At 38.3% G+C, this 21,624-nt stretch overlaps 1 protein-coding gene and 1 non-coding gene across 2 annotated transcripts; one reads left to right on the top strand and one right to left on the bottom strand.

Moving 5' to 3' along the window:
* The first annotated feature begins 494 nt into the window (after nucleotides 1–494).
* On the top strand, nucleotides 495–19,877 carry C19H5orf46 (chromosome 19 C5orf46 homolog). Its single transcript, XM_028881691.2, has 4 exons — nucleotides 495–633; nucleotides 10,425–10,590; nucleotides 15,177–15,235; nucleotides 18,729–19,877. The coding sequence occupies exons 1-3, from the start codon at nucleotides 564–566 to the stop codon at nucleotides 15,232–15,234; spliced, it is 294 nt and encodes a 97-aa protein (XP_028737524.1). The 5' UTR covers nucleotides 495–563; the 3' UTR covers nucleotide 15,235; nucleotides 18,729–19,877.
* Nucleotides 7,703–7,809, bottom strand: LOC114701617. The gene has a single exon (XR_003735859.1). It is a non-coding gene; the product is annotated as a U6 spliceosomal RNA (small nuclear RNA).
* Nucleotides 19,878–21,624: the final 1,747 nt, after the last annotated feature.

The following is a 21,624-nucleotide window of genomic DNA, read 5'->3' as shown; positions in this document are numbered from 1 at the left end:
AGGTTTCTGGATGGTGGAAGGAGAATATTATATCAATAAGGTACTCTAGTCTCAAAAAGACAAAATTCACATGTTTTGTTTCATAAGAAAATCTAAACTTTTAATGTTTACATCAATGTAAAGCAGCAGTTGTGGGGGTGGGGTAAACTATGAAACTAGACAGGAGCCCTGAGAAAGAAACAAGAAGTAACAAGAAAGCAGGATAAAGGCAAAAGATCACATGTGACTTGAAAATTGATAGAAGGCTGTTAGGCTAGAACAAGGGAGAATGGAGGGATAGAGAAGAGGTCAAAAGAAATGACAAAGGCAAATTTTATTTGAAAAAAGGCCTAAATAGAACCCGATTCTTTGCAAGCTATTGAAAATTTTTAAAAAGAAATTGCTCTGATTTTGAAAGATAGGGCAGAGCCTATTGTTGGAGATCTCAGAGCAAGCTGTTCAGACATCTTGTGCAACAGCCTAAATTCCACAGCAGATGACGTCACCACAACTGTCCTATAAATGGAGCAAAGATTCAAGTGCATCTAAGCGATTTATCTGCACCAATACCCAGGTCGACAGGAATGGCTGTCTCGGTTGTTCGGCTGATGGTTGTCCTGGGACTGTGTGCCCTAATCCTGACAAGCCAGGCAGGTAAGTGTTTCAGATCACAGCCCAGAAACTTTGCTATAGTTAGCAGTAATGGGTGGAAGTTGGCACAGAATATGAAGGGGAGGGGCATTTTGGCATTGCTGAAAGAACATTTGGCAGGGAGGTTGGAAACACATGTAATACAAAGAGCAGTTGTATTAAGATTGATTTTGGTTATATCCTGCATCCTCAGTAAATTAAGAAGTTTGGAATGAATCCTTTCCTATATTCTTAAATGATGAAGTGACACTATTACATTATAAATTCACTGAGGGGTGTCAGTGGGGTGATTTGATGATTATAACTAATAATGTTTAATGATGACAAAGATATAATTTTCAGTAGCACCCTATTGTGGTTCTACCACTAAAGAGAAATGTATATTCGGACAGGCATTTGAAATCTCTCGATGTGATACAAATAAGGAAATTAATTGCTAACAGTCTCACAAATGTATCATGAAATTTAAACAAAAGAGGCAACAGTCTGGAATAGTGTCTGCTCAATAAAAAAATCACTAAATAAATAGTAAATGTTATTGTTATTATGTATAAATTATTTTTAAGTCTATTAGAGTTTAAAAGAAAAACACCTCAGGTAGTTTGTATATCTCAGCATATATATGTGTGGTGTGGCGTGTGTGTGTGTGTGTGTGTGTGTGTGTGTGTGTGTGTGTGAATATCTCAGTTTGTATATCTTAGCTAAGGAAAATAAGTAATGTTATTTAGGTTACCAGTGTGGAGATCAGCTACATGGTGGCTGGCAGGCACAGGGCAGGGAGGCAGCTTAAGAAAAGAAGTTAAGAAAGCCCAAAATATCAGAAAAACACAAAGACATGGAAAGGTGCATGCTTAATAGAGAGATAGAAGAAGATGAAAAGTTATACTTTCTGAGTACTTCACACAATCTGGCCAACTCACCAAGCTGCCTGCCTGTAACCTGCTGGGGGTGGGAATTCTGGGAGGAACAAGTACAGTGCCATTAAGGTAAACATTCCACCTATCTCTTTGGCATAGATTAAGATTCTTTGGAAGGGGTGGTCCCTTAGCCAGGTGGTTGATGTGGCACAAATAGAAACATTGGGTCTCCACCCAGGCCAGAAATTCTGTTCTCTTAACCAAAAGTGTCTTACATTAATGGTCCTTTATTGCTACTCCCTACTAACCTAAGAATCATTAGGAACCATATCAGAGATCAGAGACTCCCAAACAGTTCTGGCATCTTTGACCTCTGCTAAAGATGAGGTTGCTAAGAAACCCAAATACATTTCTTGCTTTTAGCAGAGAAAGAACTGAGTACTTCTAGGTTTTTGTGTTGTTGTTGTTGTTGTTGTTGTTGTTATTTAATCTTAAATTACTTAGCCAATTTCTACCCCCTGTTCTCATTATTCATGCTATAGAAGACCTCTAACTCAAGTCCTTTATGGAAGTGTGGCAATGATCAATCTGGCTTCTTATTGCTGAAAGAGGTTGTTGGTCATAGCAGTTGGGGGACCACTTCAGTGGGTCTGTTTAAAAGACCGCAAGCGAGCATTGGTAATTTCAATAAAGCCATGTTTAGAGAGGAAAGGAAGTCCTTGATTAGTTCCCAGAAAGACCTGTGAGAGAGAAGACAAGAGGAATTAGCATTGCAAACCTTAGACAAAGAATCAGGAGAAGCCAATACTTTTAAAATACCCAAACCAAAGCCCACTAGAATATCTTGATGGTCTCACCAGAGTATGCATCTATTGGTATTGGAGAAATTATTTTGGCCACTCCACGTAGTTAAAAGGATATTTATTTAATGGCGAAACTCACAAATTAAGTAATGGGTAGGTCGCAGGGTCTGGGGAAGGTGTAATGCAGTCCAACGGTGTTCTCCGGAGCTCTACACAGTCAATCTGCACTGGTCAGCGTCCCGGCACGAGAGAGCGCCCAGAGCGAGCGCTGGCCCATCCAGCTCTCGGGTCCCCAGGCGCCTCCCCTCGCCCGCCTCGTAGGCGTGACAGTTGCCAGAGTCTCAATGGGGGTTGGAACTTCCAGAACCAAGTTGGAATGGCTACCCACTACATCTCCCCTTTTTGTCTAAATAAGAAGGTTCTAAACTAATACAAGACTATATACAAAGGAATGGTTATCAAATATTGTCCAGAAATAATGAGAGATATTGACCTAGATAAGATGTAACTACAACCAATGCAAACAATATCAAGCAAGAAACACATACTAAAATCCAGAGAAGTATAGAGCATAGGTAAACAGCATATTATAAAGATCATTCAAAGGTGTCCTATCCTAAAGAACCTGAACCTAATACTTAATAAGTTCTATCTAAGATATTATATATACTAAGTTGTAACTATAACTGCTAGTCTTCAATCCCATCAAAGACCTGAGAAGGAATATAACGGTACCTGAGAAATGGAAAACGGATGCAAGCAACTTTCGGGAATCTTGCAAGAGTAGACCAAGACAGCTGGCAGCCTGGACAGTCACCTAATGTTTCTCAGCATTGTTGGTGCATTCAAATTGGCTACAGGCCTAGAGTATCTGACAGACCATTTTCAGAAGCAGGATTTCTGAAAGACCATCTTACCCTGTCTTGGCAGAGTACAGTGGTCGCTTCCTTGTGTCCCGCTTGTCCAGAAAGGAGAGCATTGCATTTGTACTGTCAGCCATCAAGGCAAGGGCAGTTCTTTGCCCAGTAGGCCATTTTGTGCCAAAAGACAAACTTCCAAATGGAAATGTCTTAGAAGCCCAACATTCTCTCGGGATCAATTGGTGCAGCCAGGAGCAATTGTGTCTCACGTCAACAGAATTCTAAGTTATTTAAATGCCATATTCTCCAGGTCTATGAAGTGTTTGAAGATTACCTGCCCATCTAACCTATGTATCTGTAAATCTGGATAACCTAACTAACGTAACTATAGAGATGACATAGGCGACTATAAATCTATAAATCTTATCTATCAAAATAACCTAAGGACTAAGGCTTCACGTAAATAAGGTAAACAGTCTATAAGCAAATGTATGGTGAAGAACGATGACTTCAAAATTGTGACAATACACAAGATATTTATAACAGAGGTAGGAATATATAGTGCGATATGCAATATGACAATAATATTAAATATATATCAATATACCGAATATCCTAAACAGAAGTAGAACATATATAAAGTATGACAGATATAAATTTACATTTGTATCAATATAAAAATGTTTCAAATAAGAGTAGAAATATATGTACATTATAACAAATATAGTTCTGTATTTGTATCAATATACAAATTATCTTAAACAGGAGTATAAAAATAGTCTACATTTGTATCAACATATAAGATTCTATAACAGTACAAATTACAGTGCAAATTATCTAAGATTGCTATTTTACTAAGTTTGTTTACTAGTATATACAATGATTTACCATCATATCTTATACCTATCCGTTCCATTTCTTCTCCCCCCACCCCTTCTTTTTTTTTTTTTTTTTTTTTTTTTTACAATCCTGAGTTAATATTTTCTTCCACCCCCAACCCTATAACCGTCATCCATAACCCTGAGAATTATGAAACCTAAGGGAGAAGGGGCGTCGTTTTCTTAGAATTGCTTCCTGCCGTTTAGGGGGTGATGTTATCTCTGTTGGGTACTGTGAGAAAGCTCAGATAGTTAAATCTCAGTTATGGCTACCCACTACAATTGGTCTGGTCCTTGTTTTCCATTTTTCTTTTGGTCTCTGGATTGGACTAAAGTGTAATGAACTCAGGATATGCTATCAAGTACTTCAGTTAACTGAGTGGCTAGAAGGACAGTGTGAAGTTCCTCCCAGATAGTTTCTAGAATAGGAGAGAAAAATAAGATACTTAATCATCCTATGTTTTTCAGTTGAAGACAACAGTGGAGGAATCCCACCTCTCTTGGCTGCAAGTAGACAGTTCAGTGTTAAAATTGAACCAACATCCTAATATCTTCTATCTTGGTTGACATTTTCCTTACAAAGAAGAAAAACATTAGAGAGACCTGATTGTCTAAGTAGCATCTCATATACACTTAAGCATAATGTCTTTGAGTATGATTCGGTATGCAGTCAACCAACATGCATCTTAACTTTAGCTGTACTTTTTGTCAGGTGTTTAAGACCAAGCAGATATTCAAACTTAGTCATTTTCATTTTGTTTCAAGGCCAGTCGAGGATCTGATCCTCAGGGGTCTCTGAGGATTGCAAGGAATCCCTGGCTCCTTTGGCCTCCCTTTTATCATTTGTCCCACCTTCTGAGAAAAAGTCAAAGGCCTTGATTGTCCTTGCCTTCACTTGGAAGCACTAAGGTCAGGTCATTTTTCCTTCGGTGTTGATCCTTCCGTTTGTAAACTAGACAGGCCCATCCAATGTCGTCTCCATGGCCTCCTTGAACAAGAAGACAAGTGGCTCATCAGAGCTACAGGTCATTTGTAGAGACAGGCCAGGGGCCTAGTTGACCTGGAAAGGCAAGTGGCAAAATATTGTCTCTTTAAATCCCTCTGTACACATGACTGCCACACTAGGTCACTGAACATGTAGAAGGTCAGTTACACCAGCTTGGTATTTTTAACCACTATGTAATGTTTAGATAAAACATAACCAAAAACAAAACATTTAAATAAACTTTCATTAGACATATGTTTTTGTTCTTTTAAGAGTATTTGTAACTAATACCAAGAAGGCAGATTAATAAGAGAACCTCACTGATTTAAATAGAAGTTTGACATCAACAATATATATATATATATATATATATATATATATATATATATATATATATATTCTAAGTTTTATCCTTTACATACCTTAAATGATTTACCCAGATCCTCCATAACTTATTTAGTCTTTCTGGTTTTCTTTCTTATTCTGGAATCATATATAATTGTAACAGACTCTCATAATAATCCTACTAAGTAAACATGCCATTCTCTCATTTTGTTTGATTGGTGCAAATCCAAGATTTGCAGGGGGAAGTTGTTTTCTTTATTTTTTTTGTTTTTTAGTATAGGCACAAGTGAAAGTTCTCTGATTGTGAAATCTGAGTTTCTAGGTTCTTCCCCTTGCAACAAAGCATGTGTTTCTTTTGTATCCCATGCAAGCACACAGGACTGCAAGCAGCATGCAGCATTCTCACTTAGGAATTTATCATTTTGTCTGCAGAAGCTGTGAATCCTTGAATTGTCTCTCTTCAGGGTGACGCAGAAAACAGAGTGTGCAACCACTTAGCAACAGGTCCCTTTGCATGTAAGCCAGCAGATCTCACAGCCCAGGTGACTCATGGTGTCATCGATAGAAAACACAGGTGACAGATGCAGAAGATGCAAAAGAACTATGCCAGAGGGGACATGGAATGTCTGTGTCCACTCTGCTTCTAAAGTCACCAACACAGGGATGTGAAGGGTGAGATTTGCATTCTATTCTAAAGACAATTCTCATTCATCTCATAAACTGTGGAACTGGTTAAATAATCCAGTTTTGTGTTACTTTCCTTACATATAAAATTACATAACTATTGATTTTACCAGATAAAATGAGCATGCTTTTATAATAACTTTGTAAAATGTAGAAATCTATATAAATTAAAATGTTGTGTTTTTTCTGAATTTTATAATCTCATTCAATTAAGAAATCCAGCTGAATACTTAATATAAATAAAGGCTACTCTGTATTATATTTTAAAAGAGGAAATATTTAATTATGGACCTTGATGATTTGAGATTTCTGGGTATTCCAATAGCATTTAAATTTTCATAATATTCTAAAATGCGAGAGAAAAATGGAGCTACTTATCACTGTGTTGCTGTTTTTGATAGTAATAGTAACACAAACCAATTACTGTGAGCTTATCCTGAGTCTGATTCTGTGATGAGTGGTATATACACTACAGACACACACACACACACACACACACACACACACACACATATATATACAGACATACACATTATAAACATAAACAATATATACAATACTTTTCATCCTAGCAACATCACAATGAAGAAACTAAAAGACACTGGTTAAATGTGATTTGCAAAAGTACATGACTAATATTTTGATGAAAATAAAATCAGATTGTAGGACCTTAAACCATGGGTCATACCACTCACTAACACCTATGTCTATGCATATGGACCAAAGACTGAGACTAATTCCCAATTTCCCATATTCTAATCTCCAGCTCCTCTGATATTGAAAAGCTAGTACTTAGTATTACATTAAAAGTGAATAAAACTGTTATATGTTGCAAAAGAGGACTCTTGTTTTGTGCAGGGATTTTCTGCACTACACTTGGCTGGTATTCTCAGAGAACCAACCTATGGGGGTAGTGTAATACAACCTGAAGACCATATTTCCTGGGGTTAGAAAGAGTTCAGAGTCATACACTGGCTCAGCTGAGTTTTACAGAGTGACTTTAGGTGAATCGTTGAATTTCCTGGAGCATCTGTGTTCTCTTCTGGAAGCTGTGACTCCATCACTGAGTGGGATAAGGATACAGGTCTGTGAGGATGTACTAGTCCAGCACTGCATGGCAGGTACTCCACAAAGGCATCTGTTTCTTCTCACAATGAAAATAAACCCATTTTGGGAACTTTGGTCACACAGACTTGTATGTGAGGGTCACCATCTTTACTTTAACTCAAGTGAAAAGGTTCTGTACATGCTCTACTCTGAAAGAAACTAAACTAAAGCAAAAATGTGTTCTAAATGAAAAACTCAACTGTTAGATGAATGCATATTTGGTTATTGTCTTTTATAAACCCCAGACTAAAAAGCCTGTCAAATATTTGATTATGACATAGTAAACAATAAATGCTTATGGAATTTAATGCTATTTTCCCTAATAGTTTCTATCTTAGAATATAACATAGATCCCATATTTTTTTCATCATTTAGTAGCCTTAAAAGAGATGTGGCTACATGACCTTCAGCTGAGTCTAGGGAAAATAGTGTTACACAGTTGAGACTTTATGAGTCAAAAACTTGTAGTGAGAATGCAGGAGAGATATAAGACACTACTGTGCATCTTAAAAATCATTTTTTAAGATTTATTTATTTATTTATTTATTATGTATAAAATATGGAACGCTTCACGAATTTGCGTGTCATCCTTGCGCAGGGGCCATGCTAATCTTCTCTGTATCGTTCCAATTTTAGTATATGTGCTGCCGAAGCGAGCACTAAAAATCATTTTATGCAAACAATATTTAATACTGATCTTAAAAGCTGGGCAGTGGTGGCACACACCTTTAATCCCAGTACTCAGGCAGAGCCAGGCAGATATCTGTGAGTTGGAGGCAAGACTGGTCTACAGAGCTCGATACAGGACAGGCACCAAAACTACACAGAGAAACCCTGTCTTGAAAAATCAAAATATATATATTGATCTTAAATTTCATAAATTTCCAGAGTCAGGAGCAGGATAAATTCTTCAATTCTTAAACATCACTTAAATGGACTTTTCTATAATTCTTTTTTTCTAGTACTATTAGGTACCTCAATAAAATACTTATAATTGATTTTCTTATAAATTTGAATTTTTAAATAAACAATGGATTATTGTTATTTTGATACTGTCCTAGATATCACATTTATCGGTTTTATCCTAAAAATAACCCAATGTTCAACTGAAGTTGAATACTTCATCCAGTATTTTTGTAGAGTCTGGCAACATCATAGTTCTGTTAATAAAATGAAAAAATAAAGGTCCTACATCATCTTATTATCAAGATTCAGAGAGAAGGCAGGACACTGTAGTTTATATCACTCTCCCAGACTTCTTCATCTCATGAAAATGAAGAACATTAACACATGTGAGACACATATAAGTCCTATAGTCCCCATGCTTTCTTCTCTTGCATTTGCACAGCCTTCTGGCCTTCAAATATTATCAGTTTCTCCAACTAATAAGCTAAAAACTGCATATCTTAAAGCATCACCCAGGGAGAAAAATTACACAGCATTTGTAAAATCATTGTTCATAAAATTAATAGGTGATATAAAAATGACAGAAATTATTTATCATTTATCTTCTGTTCATTCTCATAAATAAAATGCAGGTTGTATACTTCCCCTGAAAAGAGCACACAATTTTATCACAGAATACTGTAAAAAATAAAATCTAGATTTTGTTATCAGACAAACACGACCTTGGATTATATTTCTATCACCTGGTAATTCTTTCTCTTTGGAACGGCTTTGAAATCTCTGTCCATTTCTTCAACTTCAATTTGGCTTAGTAATTTTCTTACTTCATAGAATTGTGAGGAAAAAAAATGACAGTGCATGTGAACTACCTGTTAGCAGTATTGCACAACAAAACTACCCATGAAGATTTTTATCTTCCTTATTTATATTACCGTTGACATGGAAATCATGTGGAAACACTGGTGTTCTACATTATGTGGACAGCTAGGTTTTCTGTATCTTGAACCAGACACTAACAGCTACCACCACACATTCACCATGTCCAAGCAAGGTGCTATGGATTAAAAAAAGACAAAAGACAGTAGGTCATTCACCCCTGCAGAATGCAGAATGCCATTTATTGAAAGAGGGAGGAAACCTTAAATACAGGCTTACAGCACAATGGAGGATCCCTGAGGGCAGAAGTTCATTACCAAATGTTCTACATTCTTGCATCTAAGCTATTTACACCAAATGCAGGATACACAAACAAAGAACCTCCGGTGAGCATTCAGGAAGAAGGAAACTGGCAGGGAATCAGCATAGGGAGGACATCTGGTCAAGGTCCGAAAGCAAGGCAACAGCTACCCAAAATGGGGGGCCAGGGCCCTACACATTAGTGTAATATAATGTAACAATTTATTGTTGTACCTGTACATAAGAGCATCTCCCAGTTCTCATCAGAGAAGCCTCTACTTGTAGTAGATGGCAGTTAACACAGAGACACACCCCACCACACACACACAACTTGTCAATATACAGAGAACAAAAGACTGTGGAGTGATCAGCCCCAAATAGAACATTCCTATCACAACATTCTTCCCTAAGGCTCAGGGAATCTCCATGGAAAAGAGCTTGGAAAGATTGTAAAAGCATGAAGTGGTTGATAACATCAAGAAAACATTGTTTTCCAGACACACCAGAGAAGATACACATATAATCCCACAGCAATTGTGATAGCATGCACAAGACCTTCACAAGTCCAGCAAAATAAAATCTCAGCCTAGAAGGGGGAGGCTGGACATGAAACACCACTGGCTGAGGAACTCTTGGTACTTGATAGCTACTGAGAGAAGTCAGTTTTCTTTAACACCTCACCTTGATAGGCTGACCAGACACCAGGAAGAGACCAAGTCCCAAAACTAGCTAGGAAATATAAACTGGACTTGATGGGGAGAGAATAAAAAGAATCTCAATGTTGGATGGGAAGGGATGGGAGAGTGCAAAGGATGGTAAGGGGCGGGGGGAGGGGGGACTGGAGTGAAGATGCTCAGAATACATTGCATGAAATTCTCAAGGGATGAATAAAAAAAAATCTTCCAAAAAGAAAAATAAAGGTACCTCTGTGTGTTTTGTTTTCTTAGTAACCAAATATAATCATTGTCTACCTAAATACTTATGTCTGTTACTCATTTGTTTTTAGAAATAATGAGATAATGTTGTAAAGGATTCAACCAGACAAGCACTGGTTGCTCAGAGACAGGAAGATGTAACTAATGATTTGGTTGGATACCCAGGAGCTCAACAGTTTCTGTATGAGAAACAGATTTTCCTTTTTGGTTGCTAAGAATCACACCCGAGAATTTTTTCTGTTTATTTTTTGTTTTCAGATGACAACCCAAAGGAAGATGAGACCTCAGAAGAGAAATCAGATAAAAATCCAGATGACTCCAGTAAAAAACCAGAGCCAGAGTTCCCCAAATTCTTAAGTCTCCTGGGTTCAGAGATCATTGAGAATGCAGTAGATTTCATCCTTCGCTCCATGTCCAGAGGATCGTAAGTACTGAGATAAACTTCGATCTTGCCAGCATCACTGTAGATAATGAGCACACTCATGAAATGGAACAAAAGCATTCCCTTTTCCTTGAAAAAAACAAAATGTTTTCCTACCTTGTGGGGCATTTACCCACCAACCCCACCGTTCCTCAGAGTTTTCTTGAGTGTGAGCAGCAGGAAATATTAGATAGAAGGATTTAGATTATGGAGATAAACAGATAGAAAATAAAGAACAGCCTCAAGAGGGCCTGGAACCTATTCCAATGGGCCCTGACTGTCTCTGCCCCAGGGTATTTATAGAGACACCAAGGGGTGGAGCAAAAAACCTTCCCCAGGCACAGCCAAGTGCAGATCATCTCAGACACCTGCACTCAGGCCCATGGTCCTAACCATCCTCTCTATGCGGACCTGCTGGGTAAAGCCATGAGGAACATGAAAACAGGCTCCCACTCTACCTTAAGTTACATTTCACATATGAATGAATTGCCCTGAATTCTAGAGTGAGAGTGCTCCCTCCAGATCCTTCACACAGTATTTTAAAATCTCAGAGTCATAATAGAAAGGCAAAAGGATGCAGAACCAAGAAATGGAAAACAAGGCAAGGTCTCCCTTGGGGAGTCAGCCCAGCCTGGTAGACTAAGCCTAGGCAGGTCTAGTCCCTCCTCCCTACACCAAGGCTGAGCAAAGTGTCCCAACATAGGCTCCAGGCTCCAAAAAGGAGGTGGGAATGGGGGGTGGGGTGGGAGGAGGGTGGACGGGGGAATCCATGGCTGATATGTGAAATTAAGTTAATTATAAAATAAAAATATTTTTAAAAAAAGAATTTGTACTGTATCAAGCTGATAATAGAAAAAAATAATAAAAGTAGGCATGTTCAGCATAAAAGAAATGGAAAACAAGTTGTAGTCTTGATAATGAATGTGATAAGTCCTGTGTTTGGTTTCTAGCTAGTTTGTGTAGCTCAAGAGGCCTGGCTGAAGTAGCTGATAACTCTCTTTAGACATAATGTGCAGAACTCTGAGGAGCAGTGCGTTGACTGCCATGGAGGATGACCCAGCCCAGTCTTTCTAATGTTCCCAGCCTGCTTCTTAATACCCCTTAGATCTGACATGTTTTGGATTTGACATGACCTTTCCTTATTCTTCAGAGGTCTTTCAGTCTGCACCCCTGCAATTTACTGTTTTTAATTCTTTTTCATCTAGAAACCTAAGCATAGTTTGACAGAACTCTGATTTATTACCTACCAGTTTCACAATAGAGTGGATAATTATGTTTGAATTAGTCTTCCTGTATTCTGTAGTATAGCCACCCAAAGGCAAGGCTAAGAATGTGGGTTTTAACAAGCTTTCTGGGTAATTCTGATATGAAAGGCACACATAACCAGGTGTTCAGCTACAGAGCAGGGCCCTAAAGTTCTACTGAACGTTGAAGTTCTGTTCATATTCTACCTAAACATGAATTCTCAGGTTTTCCTGGGATAAGTATACACGGCTTCTTAAACTCAACCAACAACAAATGAAGAGCCATTTTTATAAAGGGGTTGTTGGTTCTCTTCTTGTAGACTTTGATATGCTTAAAATCTATGTTTTGTTGTATAGGGTTCTGTATATGAGCCTTCTCCACACATTGTTAAAACTCAAAGATGATTCTATTTTATTGTTTCACTTCCTTTTGTGGAAGTTTTATTTGCATATGTTGCCTCCTCATGATTATTAATAGAAACAAGAAGAAAAGTTATAAGAAATAGTAAGAAAAACATTTGATATTTGTGCAAAATACAAAATAGCTAATAATGTCACCTACAAAGCATAGCAAAGTAAGGAGGCAAAATATTTACTTCTCCTTCACTAGGAAAGTCTCCTTATGCAAAATGTCAAACATGCCATTGTATTGCCCTGAAACTTTACTATCAGTTCCATTAAGGACTTAAGGTTCTGAGCTCAGAAATGTTAACTCTGTGCCTATACTTCTTATCATATTTAGAATAGATTCCTGCTTTGTGATACTAGAGTCTTTAATGAGGTCGGGCATGCTACCTTAGAGTTCCCTTCTGCCTGAAATTCTCTTTGTAGTTCTCACTGATTTCTCCTGTAGCTCATCTTCAAGCTTCTCCTTAGAAAACAATTCTGTTATTCTTTTATTACTATTCTCTCCCTCCCTGCTCACTGTTCTCTGTTACTTTGCTTTGAGATGGTATAATATTACTTACAACAGTCTAAAATTATTTCTTTGTACTCATGTAGCTTAATGGAACACAGAAACCAGATAAGTCTATCTAGTACAATGCAATATCATAGAATATTTCCCATGGTGTCAATCAGTAAATATTTATTCACTTGATGAAATAGTTAAGAAAAAAGATCTTAGAGATTATACTTAAAACCCACCTATTTCAAATCAGCCATGGAAACCTAAAGGGTCTTTGTTCAAAGACAAAATATTCCTGTTCAAGTGATCAGATGTACTTGAGGATGGAGTCAGGATGCAAAACATATCACAGAGTTCCTGTACAAAGGAAGAACACCACAGGTGTTAAGGAGGTGCTTCATAGGAGGAGGCTTCCAAAAAAGTCAGTTCTAGGGACTTAATATATAAAAAGATGGGATGAAAATTGTGAAGAACAAGATCTAGTCTATAAGTTCCTTCTTAAAAAACCTTTAGTCTTTAAGTTAGATAACATGAGCTGACACAAAGATAACTAGAGATGCCTAGCAAGATAAATTCTATCTGAATATCAAAGATTACTTCCAGAGTAGGCAATGGGGAAAATGCCCATAGGAAAGTGTTTGGGGGAAATGTGAACTATAATTTAGACAGTTGGTAAAATTAGATAGTTAATAAATTTAGATATTTAATAAGAATAGATAAATATAGATTTGCACAAATTTCTCATGTCATCATCAAAAATAAAAAACTCACAAATTTGCTTATTCATTACCATTCCTGAAACTCTTCCATGAATTTCTATTGTCTACCCAGTGAAGCATAAGCCTAGGTTTACCGAGGTGGTGAAGGTCTATTCATGATGTCCTTGTCTTTCCTGTTAATTCCAGCATCCATCTCGGCAGACACCTAAGCCTGAACCACTGATAATATGTGTATGAACCCTCAATGTCTTTGCATAAGCCTTTTCTTTCTCTGCCATCAGTTCAGCCTGAAATCTATCATTCTTTATTTATTCAACAAACTGAGTCACTTTCTAAAGCCCAATTCAAAAACCAAGCTCTGAGAAGAAGTTACAGACTCCTACAGTTACAAAATTCAGGATTTTTGTTTTGTTTTGTTTTGCAATTTGGAACTCACAATACTTTGTGTTGTGGGTGCAAAGCGGCTGCTTTCATCTTCAAGGGGGTAAGGAACCATTTATCCTGGAATCATCTGGAGTAACCATGGCCGGGAGCACAGACTGAGGTTACCCCAAATTCCATGTTCCAACGTGAAGGCAGATTTATGATTTTACAGAGGAGAAAATGTCATAAATCAAGGCAAGTTTAAGACGTTGATGTGTACATCACAGAGGCAGGTACATTGAGATGGGAGAATCTATTCTGTAGGCTCAAGATGCTGTCTGATGACATTCTTAGCCTTTGGATTGGTAGAACCTAGTGGTCCTCTAAATTAATAGATTCCAAAAGGATTTAGTATACTGTCACAAGATAATAGTTCACATACAGGGTGGGAGTGGGGAAGTGGAGGTGGGTAATAAGTAATGGCTGTTCTGGACGGCTAGAACTAGCTCAAGATAAAATAATTAGCCTCTGGAATGGTTAATATATTCCAATCTCTCCACACTACTGAAATTGTCATTAACCAGGCAGTCTTTGTGGACACAGACTCCTCTCGGGAGTTTTCGTTCACAGCCAATTGCAGCTTCTTGTCAGGGGCCGTCGTTCTCAATATGGATCTGTATGACAGTATTTCCACGTTTGTTTTAAAGACTGGTTCCTGAGTGTGTCCCTGTTCTCCATTAGATCACAGTCTGTCCAAAAATCATGTTTGCATCATCTTTCATCTTCTCAAAGACTATCCTGGTTTCCACCCAGCCTGTGAACTATAGGGGACAGTATGCCTGGCATGTAGTCATCACTCTAGAGAATTCACTTTTGAACTTTACAATCTATCAGCCATGTGTTGTGAAAATGTGGTTTCATCTTCTTTTTGTTGGTTTTTTTTTCACTTTTAAAAGAATTATAAAAATTAGTAAAACAAATACACTCAAATTCATACTGGGTGTTCGGTCCTATTTTTAGTGCTAGCATAATACATATGTGTGTATGCATAGCTAACACAGCTAGCACTATATATACATACATATATAAATACACACACACACATACACACACAAACACACACACACATACACACACACACACACACACAAACACACACACACACACACACACACACACACAGAGTGTGCTCCTGCTAGCAATCCCGTAAGTCTGCATAGTGTGCTCCTGCTAGCAATCCCATAAGTCTGCATAGTGTGCTCCTGCTAACAACCCATAAGTCTACATAGTGTGCTCAGGCTAACAATTCTGTAAGTCTGCAAAGCTCCTGATTTTTTTTTTCTTCTCTTTTTCAAGAAGTTTTATGGAACTCGATGAGGACCTCGAACAGCCATCTTCAAAAGTGACCTCCTAAGGTGATTTTAACTTATACTTTATAGGTAAAATAATAGCATTTTAGAGACAGAAAACAGAGGTTTAGGTAATCATATTCATAGATTTTCGGGAACTCATGCATAGTTATAACCATTAGATAGGGCTTTTTGGTTCCTTCTTTGTCCTAATTGAGTTTGTTTCTAAAATTACGTTGAAATGGCTATATTGTTATCATCTTACTTGTCAGCTTACCAGGAGGCTCTTAAGGGAAGAAGCCAAAAGTGGCATGAAAGAATTAACAATGGGAATGAAGAGGTCGGGTCCCTGCTACAGTTCTCCTAAGAACCTCCTGTTGGATTTTTGTCCCCTTGACAAACGTCTGACATAATCAGATTATATAAAGAAATTATTTATTTTGGCTCTCAGTTTTCAATGTTTCATCCTCCAATGCACTGGTGCCATTGGGCCAATGGTGAGGGCCTCATTACAGCAGGAGGCTGTGAACCCTTCAGTTCATGACCTAGAAGAGAAAGGGGAGCAAACCAGAGTCTTATAATCACCTTCTGGTCATAATCTCAAGGCTGTGGACTTTTCACCACTCCCAATAGCACTGAGCTAATGATCAAGTCTTTCACACCTGGGCCTTTGTGGGGGGGTGTTACACATACAAACTCTAGCTTGCTTTGTACACGCCCACCTGTAAAATAAGAGGGCCATGCACACTTTAAAAAAAAAAAAGGACTCATGCAATCATAGAGTTAGTAAGTCACGGCAAGAATGGAATATGCTGTGTTTAATCCATGGAAAAAGCACCAGCAATTTCTCTGTCACACACACAGATCTTGTTTATGTGCAAACCTTATGGTTCGAGTCCCCAGAACTCCCATTCTTTCTTTACTCAATTATCTCCCCAGAACTTAGGTTGGGATACAAAAACAAACATTTTAGAGATGGCAAACTTGTATCAGTACCTGACTTGAAATGAGTTACTGCTCCATTTAAGCGCTGGATATATGCCTAATTTATAGTCTCTCTGAAGACAAACATCATTATCTTACATTTCACAAATGAAGAGATGAAGGCATGGGAAAAAAATGTTGATGGTCATATTAATTAGGAAGGAGGAAAAGACTGGAAATGAGTCCCATGCCAGAATATGCGTCCTATAGCTAAGCCATATATCACTGCTAGAGAGCAGAAAATGGCACAAGAGGATGCAGTGGAGGGTAATGATTAAGCCATGATGCATGCTAAAATGAAACACTTCCCTCTTGGTTCGTTGATTTGCCTTATGTACACCTCCAGAAATCATGGCCTTTCCCAACTTCTGTTGTTATCTAAGCTGGGAAAGTTCCTTTTCTCTACTGGTTTCATTTCATAATTTAGGTGTGGCCAATGTGAGGTCAGAAAGCTACTCTTACATTACCTGAGAACATAGCCTACTCTTTCATGAGCTTTGATGGATGGAAATAAGGCTTGGGCATCATAATCAAGATATGCCTGACACACATAATCCCGACTCTTGCTCAAAGCTAGATAAGCTTCTAAAAGCACTCACTTGCATGTTCATGTTTCCATTTCTTCCTCAGGGAAGAACTTTCCTCTGTTTCAAGTGCCCAGTACTTTGTCTTCCTTCAAGCTGCTACAGTACATCTGGAATCATTTGTGCCCATATCCCAAATACTTGAGGGCCAACCTGGGCTTCGGTGTAGGAGTAGTAATGTAGATGAGGCATTATGGAGGAGTCAAAAATCAGTTGGCATCATGATAATACAAGTTCAACCTGTACTGTGGACACCTGCTGTCTGTACCTCCATGGGTAGATAGGTGGCTTCACCTCCTGAAGCCTCATTTCCCTCCTTTTGAACTTGAAACACTAGAGGAATGAAATGGTTTCAGACTGTAATGGAATGATTTCTTTTTCAGTTACCCAAAAAATCTTGGAGAGATTTCTGAATGAACTCTAGATAACTTAATGACCCATGAGGAATTAAGTGATTCACAGCAATGTCTGTTTCTCCAGCTCAGAAAATTTGGCCAAATTTCTATTTGTTTCTTAAATTAAGATTTATAAACTAATATATATATGTATATATATACATATATATACATATATATAATATCTTTAAAATGAGCTGGAGAAGTAGCTCAGCAATTTGAGTGTTTACTGCTCTTCAAAGGACTTGTTTGGTTCCCAACTCCCATGTGGGGCCTCTCACAAGTGCCTGACTCCAACTCCAGGGCAGCCAAGAATTCTGGACTCCCTAAACACATGCAACCACACACAGAGAGACATACGTATACAAATAAGTAATAAAATAAAGCTTTTAAAAAGATACACAACTAAAGGTAATTGACAGAGGATCAATAGGTTCCTATGTTTCTCTTAGTAATGTGTTTAGCACCATGTTTACACCATTTACCATCTTTATTACACACTCCTTTAAAGAGTATTTATTCTACTCCAATTAGGTGTTAAACTTTGTCAGTGTTACCATTAGGAAGCTCATCATCTGTGGGAGCACTGTGCTCAGTGTACCCTGAGCATGTGCATATAAATGATAGGTACTTGTGGGAAGGCTTGGGGAATGTCTTGGGACAGGGCAACAAGGAACCCCTGGAGGAGGGGTTAGTATGATGAGGGCTTTACAAAGAAGGTGAATTGTCTACACCCAGTATCAGGGGATGGAGAGAGAGCAGTATAGAGATCAGAGAAGAATGATGCTCCAGCAATTGAACACCTGATTAATCTGAGATCCCCTTAACCTCGGCTTCTCCACACTGATGTGACTTCTGCTAGGCACAAGGTTTCCAAAAACTTTTAAATCTTATTGCCTTGAATTACTTGAAGCCACTTAGAATCAATTTGTCCCCTCTTATATCTTAAGTCATTGGACATAATTGACTATAAACTGCCTTTTCTCAAAAACAAATGATAAACCTCATTAGATAATTAAGATCTGAAGAGATGAAGTAGTGGATGAGAATGTCCTTTAATAATTTTTAATTTTTATGCACATTACTTGGGTTAAGAAAAATACATATTTTGGACAAACAAAGTCTTGTGCTTAGATTTACTATATCATACCTAAAAATAACTAAATTAAATGTAACATTCTGATGCAACTAATTAAATTAACTAATTTAATTAATAATTAAAGTTGGGCACACTATCGCTCTTCTCAGATCAGCTTGCTCTCCTCCAGTCATAAGATGTATGTGATTGATTGCTGTGTCTTTTCCATCTGCCAAGCATCCAGGTCACAGAGACAGTGATGTCTCTGTTCATCCTTAAGTTTATTCTGCATGCATCCCATCCTCACCCTTGGTGCTGAGTTTTTGCTTATCTACCTTGAGGGGTTTTTTGTTTGTTTGTTTGTTTCTGTTATTGTGCTTAATTATTTTCTCAAACCTGTTTGACAGTTGATTTTATCATAAGTCCTCTCATGCTTTAACATGAGATGTAGAAAGTCGTCACTCTATTTGTAAAATTGGAATGTCAATTGCTCACTTCTCTCTATCTGTGTTTTGAAGGACACACCCATCTGGCAGCAGGACAAAGCAAGGACAGCCAGATCCTGAACATCCAGTTCTGTTTCCCAAAGTCGTCCAGAACCAGAGACCTCAAGGCAGCTCCCAGCAAGTTACTGGGAACGTATCCCCATTTTCAGACAAATATAATTTGAGCTTTTTGACCTTTCATTCCTCTTTCCACAAAGCCAGCAAATGGCATCCTCTTAGAGTTATAGAATTACATACTTGACTTTACAGAGATTTTATTGTTCCTGGCAATTTTCCCTGGCATCTTCAATTTTGTAATGAAGCAAAAAAATGAGATTACATATTACATATACAAATGTACATAAGCAAATTCAAGGCTTCTTTATATATACAATATACATGTATGGGAACATATTCTAAAAGATAAAGTAACACATTTAACATTAAAAAGCCAGTATGTAGTAAAAAGAGGATTTAATTCTTGCTCCAAAAACTAAGTTCTTAATTTCTAAACATATGTGAGGTTTCAATATTTTACACATTTTTTTTTAAGTTTTCTATTCAAAATATCTGAGCCTCATGTCCTGTGTTGGTGAACTCAAAACTGATCTACTGGTCTCCCTCTTTTCATTCAAGTGTCTGTTTCTCATCCGTGGTCAAAGTTCTGCTAGAATAACAGAGCATTGAGGAGGGAAGAGTGCCAACACTGATGAGTGCAGCCCCTTCCCACTACCACCTCAGTGCACAGCGCTGAGTCCTCAGCAGCCATCGCAGCCCACTTGACAGACACAATCTCCCAAAACTACCTAATACGTTCAGGAGGACAAGACTGAAGTCATGGAGCAAGGTGACCATGACAGGTCTAGCATACAAAGCCATTCTGTTTCCACTGTTCAGTCCACCAGATTTGCCCCTGGGTCCTGTCTTTCCCCAGCATTGCTGCTAATCCAGTCCCACCCTGAACGCAGCCATTGTATTTTCAATAACCAGTACTTGTCTGTCTTGCTGGTTTTGTTTATCAGTGGAAAATGAAAATCAATGTTGCATTTTACAGTGAATTGGGATGGCCCACTCTTTGCACGTTTTGGAGAAAGATGTCATTTTTCAAATACCATATCCTTCCTAACCAAGTTACCTAAGATATCTATTAAACTCAGCATCTGACAATTAGAATGGTTTCTATACCAATTGTGCTCTTAAAATCTGTTTCAGGGTTTTTTGTTTTGGGGGGGGGCAGGTGTTGTTTGTAGTACTGTGAATTAAACACAGTCTTTCATACTCTAGGCAAGTATTCTTCCACTGTGTGTGTGTGTGTGTGTGTGTGTGTGTGTGTGTGTGTGTGTGTAAGAGAGAGAGACAGAGACAAGGAGGGAGGAAGGGGAGAAGAGAGGGAAGAGAGGTGGAGTATGGAGAACAAGAGCAAAGTGAAAGCGAGAGTACATATACACCTCTGTGGGCACCAGGAGCATGGAGGAGACCAGAAGAGAGTATGCATCAGTCTTCCCAATTTTTAACATTCTCTGCTTTAGTTCTTGGAGACAGGATGTCTCCTTGAATCTGGAATTTGAGTGTTTTGGCTGCTTGACAATCAACAAGCCCATATGAACCTCATGTGTTTCCCTCCAAATGCTGGGGCTACAGGGCTGGGCAAGACCACACCCAGCTTGCTACTTGGGTGCTGGGCTACAAACTCAGGTCCTTACCATTGCACACCAAGCACTCCTAGCCACTGAGGTGTATCCTTAGCCCCTTTTAGACTTTAATTCACTAACTTGTACCTGTGCAGTAATTTTACTACAACAATCAATGCCATACCCATGCAAGCCACTCACTTCTGTCATCCATCTTGAAGTGACTCTTTCAGGGTAGGACTGTAAATGGGAACAGGTACCATGTCAACACTGAATGGGGAGTAGGGCTAAAGAAGTCTGGAAATTCTCAGTTCTTTGCAGAACATTTTCTCTTCTCTGCCTCTGGTGTTATCTACCCCACTCTCCAATGTGATCCACATATTCAGGCAGCAAATACACTCATTTTGAAAAACAAAGCTTTCTTTCATACGAATAGTGCTCTCCTTTTATGATCTCACTGAAACTTCATAATCATGGTGTGATTGAAGAGAGGTAAAGAGACTCCCTGTGCTCACCTGGGTTCAAGCACAGGATGCCAAAAAGCAGGAAGAGCGACTGAGTGAACACCAAAGAAGCATGTGTAACTCCAAACATAGCATCTGTGACCTGGTGGGCATGGTTCACACCACTGCTATTCTGACCTCACCAGTTCCTGCCTTGACTCCACAGTTTGTGGGGATCGGCACTATGCCCTTCATGGAAGTGCTGGGCAGAGGAGGGCTTCTAGTTAAATAGAATTCAAATTGTATCAGTTCTTTTGACCACTGCCCATCTTTTCTCCTGAGAAAAGGCTATGTTTTAGTTACCTCATGGTAGAGGTTAACCCCACTGGAGCTGCTCACCTGCCACTCCTTCTGCTGTATCTCAACCTTTCACTTTTTCTCTCCAAGCATATTGAGGCAACCTTCAAGTATTTCTAGAATGCTCCTTTTCAGGTTTGGAATTTGCTTTTTCCCTTACTTAACATTTTCCCATACAGCATAGCCATGTAGCTGTGCCTTCCTTTCATTAAATCCTTTCTCCAATATAACCTTCTCAGAAAGATAGCCATAGGTTCTTGGATTTAAAATCCCATCTCCTGAAGAGTATTTCCCATTTGGGATTATTCATTTCATTCCATCATGTCCATCTCTTAACATGATGTTTTAACTCAATTTATTTCATTTCTTCATTAGAACGTTGTATATTTATATTTATGAATATATGTGTATATATGCACACATACATGAATGTAACAATCTTTAATAAAAAAGGTCATGAATTTACAAGAAAGCAAGGATAGGTAGATGGGAGGTTTA

The sequence above is a fragment of the Peromyscus leucopus genome, chromosome 19 (genome assembly GCF_004664715.2).
Source record: "Peromyscus leucopus breed LL Stock chromosome 19, UCI_PerLeu_2.1, whole genome shotgun sequence".
Classification (NCBI taxonomy): domain Eukaryota; kingdom Metazoa; phylum Chordata; class Mammalia; order Rodentia; family Cricetidae; genus Peromyscus; species Peromyscus leucopus.
This window is presented reverse-complemented; position numbering and strand designations above follow the sequence as displayed.